Consider the following 10,847-nt stretch of genomic DNA (forward strand, 5'->3'; position numbering starts at 1 on the left):
TGCATGCCCTGGCTGGTGTGCAATGAGCTGTTTGTGCAGGCTGAGGGGTGCCCAACCCACTATGCTCTCCTGCTGCTGATCCTCATGGTACCTCAGGAGAACCTGTGCACCTGGTACAGGACCACGAGCTACGACAGTGTGGGGGGAAGCCTGGACTGCTCCGCTACCTCCTTCACCACCTGGAGAGTTACCTGTGGTAGTGCTACATATTCCTGCCCCACCTCCGCTGCTGAGAAAGACACTGTCACTGGCACTGGTGTGAGAGGCCCCTGGCTGCCCAGCTGTGGGGGCACAGGCTGCATAATAAAGTTTTGCACTGTGTCCCTCCTCTCTGTGTGCTGTAATAGGGAACCCAGGGCCAGGGGAGTGCCAGTGGGCCAGGTAGGGAGAAGGGGCAAGGGCAGGAGCAGGGGCTAGGGCCAGAGGCAGGGATGGGGGAGGGCCCTCCTGCCAGTGCATGGCCTACCATGTGTCGGGGTGGTGAAGCTGGTGACTCGATGCAGTTCTCCACATTAGTGATGGCATCCAGCTATGCCCACTATCCTCAGCCTGCAGTGTGCGGCACACTGGTGCCTGGCCTGGGGCCTCCCCCAGGAAAGAGCTGGTACTGCTGACAGCCAGCGGTGTCATGGCCAGACATTTCTTGTGGCAAGGTCTGGAGCAATGCAGTGGGCAAGGCAGCCACTGGCCAGGGCTCCCCAAGTTGCCAGTGGATTAAGCAGCAGGGGAGCTGGTCAGGTTGCTCAACACCTGAGGGTCCCTCCTCTGGTGATGTGTCACCAGAGGGGTCAGGACGGGATGGGGGCTCAGGGGCCCATGCTGGTGTAAATCGCATGGCTGCACCCTATGTCCTAGGGTGCCAAAATACAGGTTAGTTGTCACATAAAGGACATGGTCTTGCATGCACAACTGGACCGACAATTGTGGTTGGTCATGGCCACCCACTGCCTGCAAGGCCTTGACCTTGATGCGGCATTTCCATGCCAACTGGGAGTACCATCGTTCCCACATCCCGCCTGACAGGGCCTCATAAATGTGGGCATTAAAGCACCCACCCCACTTAAATTGCCTCTGCACCTCCATGTTGCCCCAGAACACCATGAGGTCATCAACCTCCTCCTGGCTCCAACTGGGGCCCTGGGTGGATGGCATGGGTGTGCACATGCAGGCGGGGATAGACCTGGACTTGGAGGATCAGGAGGACATGGTGGGTCCCACACCAGCTCTCTGAACCCCTGGGAGGCTGTCACGCTGTTGCTGGCTCTGGGCAGCTGCCAGCAGTACTCAGCACAGGGGCATGGCACAGGACTGGGAGACATGGCTGAGGTTATGCCCCGCAACACTTGTAGTCACAGGGCAGGCTTCTGGGGGTGTGCAGCATGGAGGTGGTGCTGGCCCTGCTGCACTGAGCTGGCTACAGGTGGCCCTGGGGGCTGACAGGCCTGACCAGAGGCTGCAGCCACTGGCTCAGCAGCACTGCTGGGGTGACGGGAGGCAGGGCAGATTATGGTTGCTGGCTTTTATAGCCTGCAGACAGGGGCTGCCAGTGATGCAACCCAGCCCTAGAGCAGGACAGGCTCCCAGCCAGGAGCCCTGTGGCTAGCCATAGTGGCTGGGCAGACCCAGCACCAAACTTGCTGCCTGGTCATGTCTACACATGAGCTACTGCGCAGTAACTAATCACACTTAAATTTGCTACCTGCATTTGGGTATTTGTGGGTAGCAAATTTAAGCACAATTAAGGGAATTTACTGTGAAGTAAGATTGCATATGTGTAGATGCTCATGCACACATGTAGATGCTCTCTCACCCCATTCTCATTAAAAAACTAGGGGACTGTGGTGTTGACACCTACACAGTCAAATGGGTTGCTAACTGGCTGGAGAGTCGCACCCAGAGAGTTGTGGTGGATGGGTCATTTTCGACCTGGAGGGATGTGGGCAGTGGGGTCCCCCAAGGCTCGGTCCTCGGACCTGCACTGTTCATCTTCATCAGTGACTTGGACAAGGGGGTAAAAAGCACCCTATTCAAATTTGCTGATGACACTAAGATGTGGGGGGATGTGGGCACGCTAGAAGGGAGGAATAGGCTGCAATTGGACCTAGACAGGTTACAAGGGTGAGCAGATGAGAACAGGATGGGTTTCAACACTGACAAGTGCAAGGTGCTGCACCTGGGGAGGAAGAACCAGCAGCATACCTACAGGCTGGGGAACTCCCTTCTCGTCAGTGCAGAGGCAGAAAAGGATCTTGGAGTCATTATTGATGCCAAAATGAACATGGGCCGACAGTGTGGGGACGCGGTCAGGAAAGCCAACCGTACCTTGTCATGCATCCACAGATGCATCTCGAGCAGGTCCAAGGAGGTGATCCTCCCCCTCTATGTGACACTGGTCAGGCCGCAGTTGGAGTACTGTGTCCAGTTCTGAGTGCCGCACTTCAGAAGGGATGTGGACAGCATTGAGAGGGTTCAGAGGAGGGCCACCCGCATGATCAGGGAGCAGCAGGGCAGACCCTACAAGGAGAGGCTAAGGGACCTGAACCTGTTCAGTCTCCACAAGAGAAGGCTGAGGGGGGATCTAGTGGCCTGTTACAAACTAGTCAGAGGGGACCAGCAGGCATTGAGGAGTCCCTGTTCCCCCGAGCACTACCAGGAGTGACTAGAAATAACGGTCACAAGCTGGTAGAGGGTAGATTCAGGCTAGATTTTAGGAGGCACTACTTCACTGTCAGGGCAGCTAGGACCTGGAACCAACTTCCAAGCGAAGTGGTGCTGGCTCCTACCCTGGGGGTCTTTAATAGGAGGTTAGATGAACACCTTGCTAGAGTTGTTTGACCCCAGTACTTTTTCCTGCCATGGCAGGGGGTCGGACTTGATGATCTGCTCAGGTCCCTTCCAACCCTACCCACTATGAAACTATGAAACTATTATTGCGCAGTAAATTAAGCAACTGCGCAGTAACATCTGGTGTAGACGCATCTACTGTATGCTAATCTCCCTGTGTAGACAAGTCAATAAAAATAGTGCCAATGATGCATCTCATCTGACAGCTAACATTGAGTGGATTTTAGCTCCTCAATAAATTGCCTACAAGAAAAGGTCTCCTTTACTAAGTTCTTTGGTGTGATGAAATCCTAGGATCAATTAGGTGGGTATTTTTAGCAGAAGGAAGTGTTAGTATCATCATATGAGACACCTATTACTTCATTTAGAATATTATGTATAGTTCTGCCCATCTAGTTCTGAAAAAATGGATTAAAAGTGAAAACAGATGGACAGAAGGGTAACTAGGATGAGGAAGGAATGGAAACTCTGTGACTGGAGAGAAGAGATTCATTTAGCCATAAAAAATGAAGGCTTTAGAGAGGATGATTCAGGAGTTAAGTACCTAGAAAGATAAAGAAATCAAGTAGATACCAGCTGGCCATGAATAAGTTTAAACAGGACATTAGGTTTCTGACCTTATAGGTATAAAGTTTGGAACAGCCTTCCAAATAAGGTAGTAAGACAAGGAATCTAAGCAGTTTCAATATGAATCTTGATAAATTCATGGCAGAAACAGATGTATAGAAACTGGACATGACCCTAGGCTGGGATCTCCCAAAATTTTGATTTTGGGCCAGACTTTTTCTGAATTATAATTGGCAGCACACTTTTCTGAATTTCATAGTATCCCAGTTGACAATCACTGAGATAGATCTAAATTAAGAAAAGATTTGGGGGGCAGGGCTTGAGGCTAAAAAAGCTGAGAATTTCTGATCTAGCTACTGCCACTTAAAGATGGGGAAGGAAGGCCCTGCTGTGCCCTGCTTTTTCCCCTGTTTGCCCCCTCCCAGCCCCTGACCTGAACTGCAGGAAGCAAGGGCAGCTCCTGCTACTGAGGTTGTTTCTGCAAGGTCTCACATGCTGGAAACTATCCCCATAGTGCCTCCTCCTAGCCCTGAGGGCATGAAAGTACTGGAGGGAATGAGCTGGTCTGCACAGTGCAGCTCTGCCTGTGCATCTGCCTACCCAGTTGCTACAGAGCAAGCTGTCTGACACTGATTTAGGATAAACCTGGCGTAATGTAGTATCAACTTAACCGATTTGCATCAAACTGGTTTATGAAACTTCTGTCCCAGACCCCTTTCTGATTCAAGTTAAATCACAGTCCCCCAGCATCCCAGCCTGCTTTCCAGCACTGGGGAGTGGGGTAGGGGGAGGCAGGGACTGCCCCCCACCCCCTTGGCAAACCCTACCTGGAGTCTGGGGCTAGGGAAGGGGTTTAAACTTCCCTTCCCGAGTACAGAGCTGCCCTGCCCTGCTAGAAATTTACTGCTGGCTGCAACTGTAGACTACAAATCCCAGAGGTACCTGGAAGTAGAAAGAGAAAGTGATGAGCAACCCTGCAGAGTCCTACTCATATTATTCTGGACTGCAAATCCCAGAGACCTCGGGGGCAGCAGGAAGGGGAAGTAAACACACTACCCATACTGTCTATGTGCCAAAAGCCATGCTCAAGTGGCCCCTGGCTTCTGGTCTGAGGCATATGGATGCTTTTCCTGAATCAAAAGTGAAAGTCTGTCCACTTGTTTCTCAGTTTAATGTCTGCAGTTTAAACTAACCTGGAAAGACTGAGTCAATTCAGCCTCAGGCTTTTTGACTGTCTGTACTTAGCCATAGAGAAGTAAGACTGGAAGGGATCTCAAGAGGTCATCTAGTCCAACCAGGGAGGCAACCTTGCTGTTATTAGGACCACACTGTAACCAACTGAACTAACAGAACCCATTAGTTCTTACATAATTTAAATCTCATGAGTAAGAACATCACAAACAAACTCTAAATTTTAGGTTAAGTAAAAAGAGTACTAACAAATATCAAGACACACTAAATTTCTCATTTACTAGAATCCCAAGGTTAAATTATCTCCCGAGTTACCTGCTCCATGTTACCAAATACACCATTATATACCAGCAGAGAATGTGGCTCATATAATTTTGAAATGACTATTCTTTTTTATTGTTATATATATGTATTGAGAGACATGCATGCACGCACATGCACACACATACACACACACACAATTGCTTATTTTTAAAAGTGTAGATAAACAGATTTTTTTTTATTATGAGCCAAACTCCGGATCCCTACATGCAATTCAAGTGAATGAGGCTTGCTCTAGAAATGGAGGGTAAAAGAATCTACTCTCAAGACTGTAGTCACTGAAATTTCAGTCTGTCCATACCTGAAATTGGAATTCTGGTCAGGGGACCACCCCTGCTTCTTCTCCAACCCTTCACAATCTGGCAGGCACAACTGCAAACGGGTAGGGAGTTTTCTCCTGAACAGCCAAACTATGCCTTTTGCTCATGTTCAGAGGGGCCCCAGAAGTTTAATAGTGATTAGGGCCTTCTGAGCCTACACGGAAAGTGGGAGACAGAACACAGTCTCCACTATGAGTATATTTGATAATAACTTAGTATTAAAATGAAACACACAAGGGAGCTGGAGATGAAAACTATTTGGTCATTAACCATTCATACCGTTCATCTTGTTTATGCTGTTTATGGACAGGAATGACACTGAAGAAGCGGCATGCTATTTTGGGGTGACAAAAATTAGGACCACAACTAACTCTGTTTTATTCCCTTACCTCATCTTTTGCCGTAGGAATAAAAATGTGGATATTTCAAGTTGTTTGAAGCTGAATTCAGGATTTAGAAATTTCAGATTTTTTTTTTTAAATTAAAATATAAAAGACTAATACAGGAAAGAAAAACATGTACACCAAGGGTAAATTTAGTGTATTCTTTAAAAACTTTGAATATGGAGACATTTAAAAAAATATTCCAAGACACAGCTTGTAATATCAACTGTCACAAAATAATATGATTTTAGCAGAAACACTGTAACACTGATTGCTTAATTTTCCATTCATTTTGTCTCCCCAAAAATTACATATGGTAGAGTCAGCTGGGTTCCCAGAAGACACCACTTAATATAGGAATACGCAATCAAGAAGTAGGTTGAGGGATAGGGCCTTACCTTTGGGGAATCAGCTTCTAGGGTGATTAGGAAGGGGAGCTTATGATAGAAATGTAATATGAGACAATTAAGTAGAAAATAACGTTAATTTAAAACTTATGGAAACAGAGGTAGATATTTGTTATAGTAATGCTGCACATATTTCATAATTATTCATATTAGTATTTTATGGCATTGACAAAAATAAACCTTTCTTCATTTTTCAATAAACTTGGATACTTTAAACTTCATGCTAAATGGGGAAAATGTTTACCTGTTCTAAATGTGAGTTTTAAATAAATGGAAATATATTGAATAAATTATATTTTTGCTGTGATTTTAGGGGCTATATTCTGCTCTATATGTAAACATATAACTCATGTTAGTTCTAATTGCATTTGACTGTGAAGATTTCCATCATATTAATGATCATATTTTTATTTCAAAACAGAACTAGAACAGATGCTGCACTGTTTCCAATTGTTATGTGACTATGGTTTGCTACACAGGTATCAGGAATGCTGAAGCATGTATTTTTCCATTGTAGCATCCCCTAACAAGCAACTATTTGGGATAGTGTATTACTGCAGCTCAGAATATTTAATTAGACATTTTCAAATAAATAATTCTTCAAATCTTACCTTTAGCTAAAGATGTTTTCTATTCCCTAATTTTTCAGTTAAAGATCAAATTTTTACTTTGCACCAGTACACAAGGCTTAATATATTGATGACTAAAATTTAAAACCTTTTAGAGGGAAAGCTTGACTCCTTATCCTTTGCATTCTCTGAAGATATCAGCAGGGTCTTCCACACAGCAGTTTTTGCCATTTCATCAGAAATGTTTATTACAGATGGATCATCTCTAGACAGGAAAACACCATGAATACTCAATATAACACCGTGTGATCAAACTCATAATCTAAGACACCATGCAAAAGTGCTTGGCCATTAGTGATGACAATACATTTATACAATATAATAACTGATGTTAAAACTGAGGATCATGAGGAGATCAGTATTAGCAAACATTCTATAATACTTAAACATTCCATAGCACTTATTTTATGCTTTACTCCTTATACACTCTAAAAACATGAAAAACACTCTAGATCATCTTAGTAAGGTAAACAGATGTCATAACCACTATAGAGATGGGGAAAATGAGGAACAAAGAAGTTACCCAGCTTGCCAATGACGCAGCTAGAACTAAAGCCAAGGACTTCCTGGCTCCTAACGCCCTGATCAATTTTCTACGTGGGCCTATTGTCAACTCAAAATTTGTTTTGGAACAACATGCATCTCTATGTTCAAAATTGATTTGAAAAGGGATGGGGAATATGATCCATGGACCACCAATTATGGCTTCATGAAGCACCAGGGGGCTGTGGACCAGTGTTTAGATGCCATTACTCTAGACTAGGGATTCCCAAAGTTTTGCCCCTGAAGAGCCATGTCAAAGAGGCAAGCATGGGTGAGAGGCTGAAGCAAAGGGGCTCAGGAGCCACATTTGGCAGCCACACGTTGGAAACCCATAGTCTAGACCATATTCTACCACATTCAAGTGCATGCTGTAGTATTTTAAAACCACTGTAAAAGGATAGGGAGTGTATGTCACAAAAGACTGAGGAACGATGTATGGTGCCCAGATAAAGTTTTATTTCATTGCTTGGTGCTCTGCTGATGTTTGCAAAGTAATAAAAAACAAATATATATTTTACCTGTAATGTCCTTCTAATGGTAACTGAACTGTTCCCTCATCTTCCATTGCTAACATACTTTGTTCTTCCTAGGAAGATGAATTTAGATGTGAGAAACTAAACAATATTTTGAATGCTGAAATATGCATATCTTACAAATCACTATTTTCTTATCTTTAATTATTTAATATTTCTTGAAGTTCTTTAAATGAGTATATTATTGTAATTCCTTTTGCTGTAAACCTTTCAAAATGAAACATCTACAATAAAGAAAATGTATTTAAAGAATAATTCTCCACTTTATGCTACACACACACACATGTATATACAATAAATATGTACAAGTACATATATATCTATATATTTTAGTTATAAATACTAAGTAAGAGTGGCTGTTTGGTTGCACTATGCAGTGCATTATAAAATCAACCAATGCCTAACTTAGGTTTGCAAGCACATGTTTACTGAATGAGAAAATTTTCACCTGGGACATGCAAAGGCACCCATGAATAGTAAAGGGGGTGCAAAATGGAAAGAGTCATACATTAAGACCTTTAGGTCACTTGTTTGCAGAAGTTTATGAAACATTTAACTTCAGGGAGAAAAAGTGCTATTCTGTCCCCCACCCCCAACCTCACCCTTCCCTCTGACAACAGCAAGAGGAGGAAAGTAAGAGAAAAACCCGCAGCATCCTTATAGGCTCAGCAGTGCTATGCTGGCTAGCACTATGGAAAAAAGAGACGTGGGGGTCATCATTGACCACAAGATGAACATGAGCCTGCAATGCAATGCTGCGGCTAGTAAAGCGACCAAAACGCTGGCTTGCATCCATAGATGCTTCTCAAGCAAATCCCAGGACGTCATTCTCCCCTTGTACTCGGCCTTGGTGAGGCCGCAGCCGGAATACTGCGTCCAGTTTTGGGCTCCACAATTCAAAAAGGATGTGGAGAAGCTTGAGAGAGTCCAGAGAAGAGCCACGCGCATGATCAGAGGTCAGGGAAGCAGACCCTACAATGACAGGCTGAGAGCCCTGGGGCTCTTTAGCCTGGAAAAGCGCAGGCTCAGGGGTGATCTGATGGCCACCTATAAGTTTATCGGGGTGACCACCAGTATCTGGGGGAACGTTTGTTCACCAGAGCACCCCAAGGGATGACAACTAGGTCGAACGGTCATAAACTACTACAAGACCGTTTCAGGCTGGACATAAGGAAGAATTTCTTTACTGTCCGAGCCCCCAAGGTCTGAAACAGCCTGCCACCGGAGGTGGCTCAAGCGCCTACATTGAACACCTTCAAGAGCAAACTGGATGCTTATCTTGCTGGGATCCTATGACCCCAGCTGACTTCCTGCCCTTTGGGCAGGGAGCTGGACTCGATGATCTTCCGAGGTCCCTTCCAGCCCTAATGTCTATGAAATCTATGAAGAGCCACTTTTGATAGCTTCTAGCCTTGCTCCCCTTCAGAGCTCCAGTTCCATGCACCCCAACAAGTCCTAGGCTTAATTTTGCCAGCTTTAACTCAATATTCTAAAGGAACAACTTTATTCTAAGACCTAGTTAAAATCATAGAATCATAGAAAATTAGGGTTGGAAGGGACCTCTGGAGGTCATCTAGTCAAACCCCCTGTTCAAAGCAGGACCATCTCCAACTAGATCATCCCAGCCAAAGCTTTGTTCAACCATGTTTTGAAAACCTCCAAGGATGGACCTTCTGGGTAACCTGTTTCACTGTTTTACTAACCTCCTAGTTAGAAACTTCTTCCTAATATTTAACCTAGACTTCCCTTGCTGCAACTTGAGAACATTGCTCCTTGTTCTGACATCTGCCACCACTGAGAACAGTGAAGCTCCATCCTCTTTCAAACCCACCTTCAGGTATTTGAAAGCTGCTATAAAATATGCAGCCCCATGCAGCCCCTGACATGTAGAAACTGCAGAATCTCTAAGGTACCTGACAAATCCAAGCTCCTCTGCACTTAAGATGAGCTGATGACAAATTTATAAGAAAATTAAATGACCCAGAGAATCTATAAAATCTATTAGATGGTCTCCTACCAATTTGGAAGGATTGAGATTGATCAATACTAACGCTCCTAAATAGAGAGGCCAGTCAATGGCTGGCAGGCACTCTGACATCACACCAGGGGCATAGCTTATAGGGGTTTGCAAAATGGGGTGTATTCAGTTGATTCAGATCACTGTCCCTGATTCGATTTGGCCAAATTTGAATCTGAAGATTTGATCCTGATTCAAAGAATCAGCAATTTGGCCATAGACACAGCTTTAAATGTTTTTTCTACATACCTCAAGGTACCAGGCACGGCTTATGAATGCTGCAATGCTGAGGCAGATGGTGTGTCCCACAGGAGTGTGGGGGGGCCCCCTTACATGCTCGGCTGTGAACCCAGAAGTGGACTGGAAGTACTTCTGGTCCACTTCCAGGTCCGCCACCTAGTGCGCCAGGGCCCCCGCCCCTGCACCCAGCGATCAGCTGTGGGGGGACCCTGGGTGCCTCCCCAGACCCAGAAGGCACCAGTCACCAAGCTGTGGGGGGGATCCCCACGTACTCCCTGGCGGACCCAGAAGTGGACCAGAAGTGCTTCTGGTTCACATCCAGGTCTGCTGCTGAATGCACTGGGGACCACCCCCTGCGCTCCTGTGCGATGCTCCACCATCTCAGCATTCATGAGTCACCTGGTACCTTGAGGTATGTAGAAAAGACATTTAAAGCTGTGTTTATGTCCAAATTGTCGAATCTTTCCGAATCTCTCCGAATTGATTCAGAGCATTCCAATTCAATTCAGAGAGATTAAAGGCTCTCCTGATTCAATTCGGATTTGGAGATTTGGCCAACAAATTGGGCCGAACCTCTGCCAAATTGAATCAGCGACCAAAGCCTCGCACCGCCTAACAGCTGACTCTCCTGGTGCATATTTAGAATGTCAAACTAGTTACTAAAGGCCAGTATGATTTTTCAAAAAGAGGAAATTTAACTGAAATCTCTTCCTTAGCAATTTTCCCATTACATTAAAAAAAAAAAGTTCCCATCTTTAAATTTTCTTTGTAGCATAAAAAGTGTGTTTTGCTCATTCACACCTCAGAACAATATACCCAATTAACTCTGAAATGGTTTCCAGGGGAGATCTG

General features: G+C 45.1%; 1 protein-coding gene across 1 annotated transcript in view; it reads right to left on the minus strand.

Annotated features, from left to right (window-relative positions):
• Positions 1-10,847, minus strand: part of SLC4A10 (solute carrier family 4 member 10) — an 85,801-nt gene that overhangs the window by 8,279 nt on the left and 66,675 nt on the right. The window contains exons 17-18 of the mRNA XM_006037453.2: positions 7,724-7,791; positions 6,751-6,867 (exon numbers count right to left, since the gene is read on the minus strand). Of these exons, the coding sequence (XP_006037515.1) occupies positions 6,751-6,867; positions 7,724-7,791 (185 nt within the window). The remainder of the gene's footprint in view (positions 1-6,750; positions 6,868-7,723; positions 7,792-10,847) is intronic.

The sequence above is a fragment of the Alligator sinensis genome, unplaced genomic scaffold (genome assembly GCF_000455745.1).
Source record: "Alligator sinensis unplaced genomic scaffold, ASM45574v1 scaffold1779_1, whole genome shotgun sequence".
NCBI classification, from domain to species: domain Eukaryota; kingdom Metazoa; phylum Chordata; order Crocodylia; family Alligatoridae; genus Alligator; species Alligator sinensis.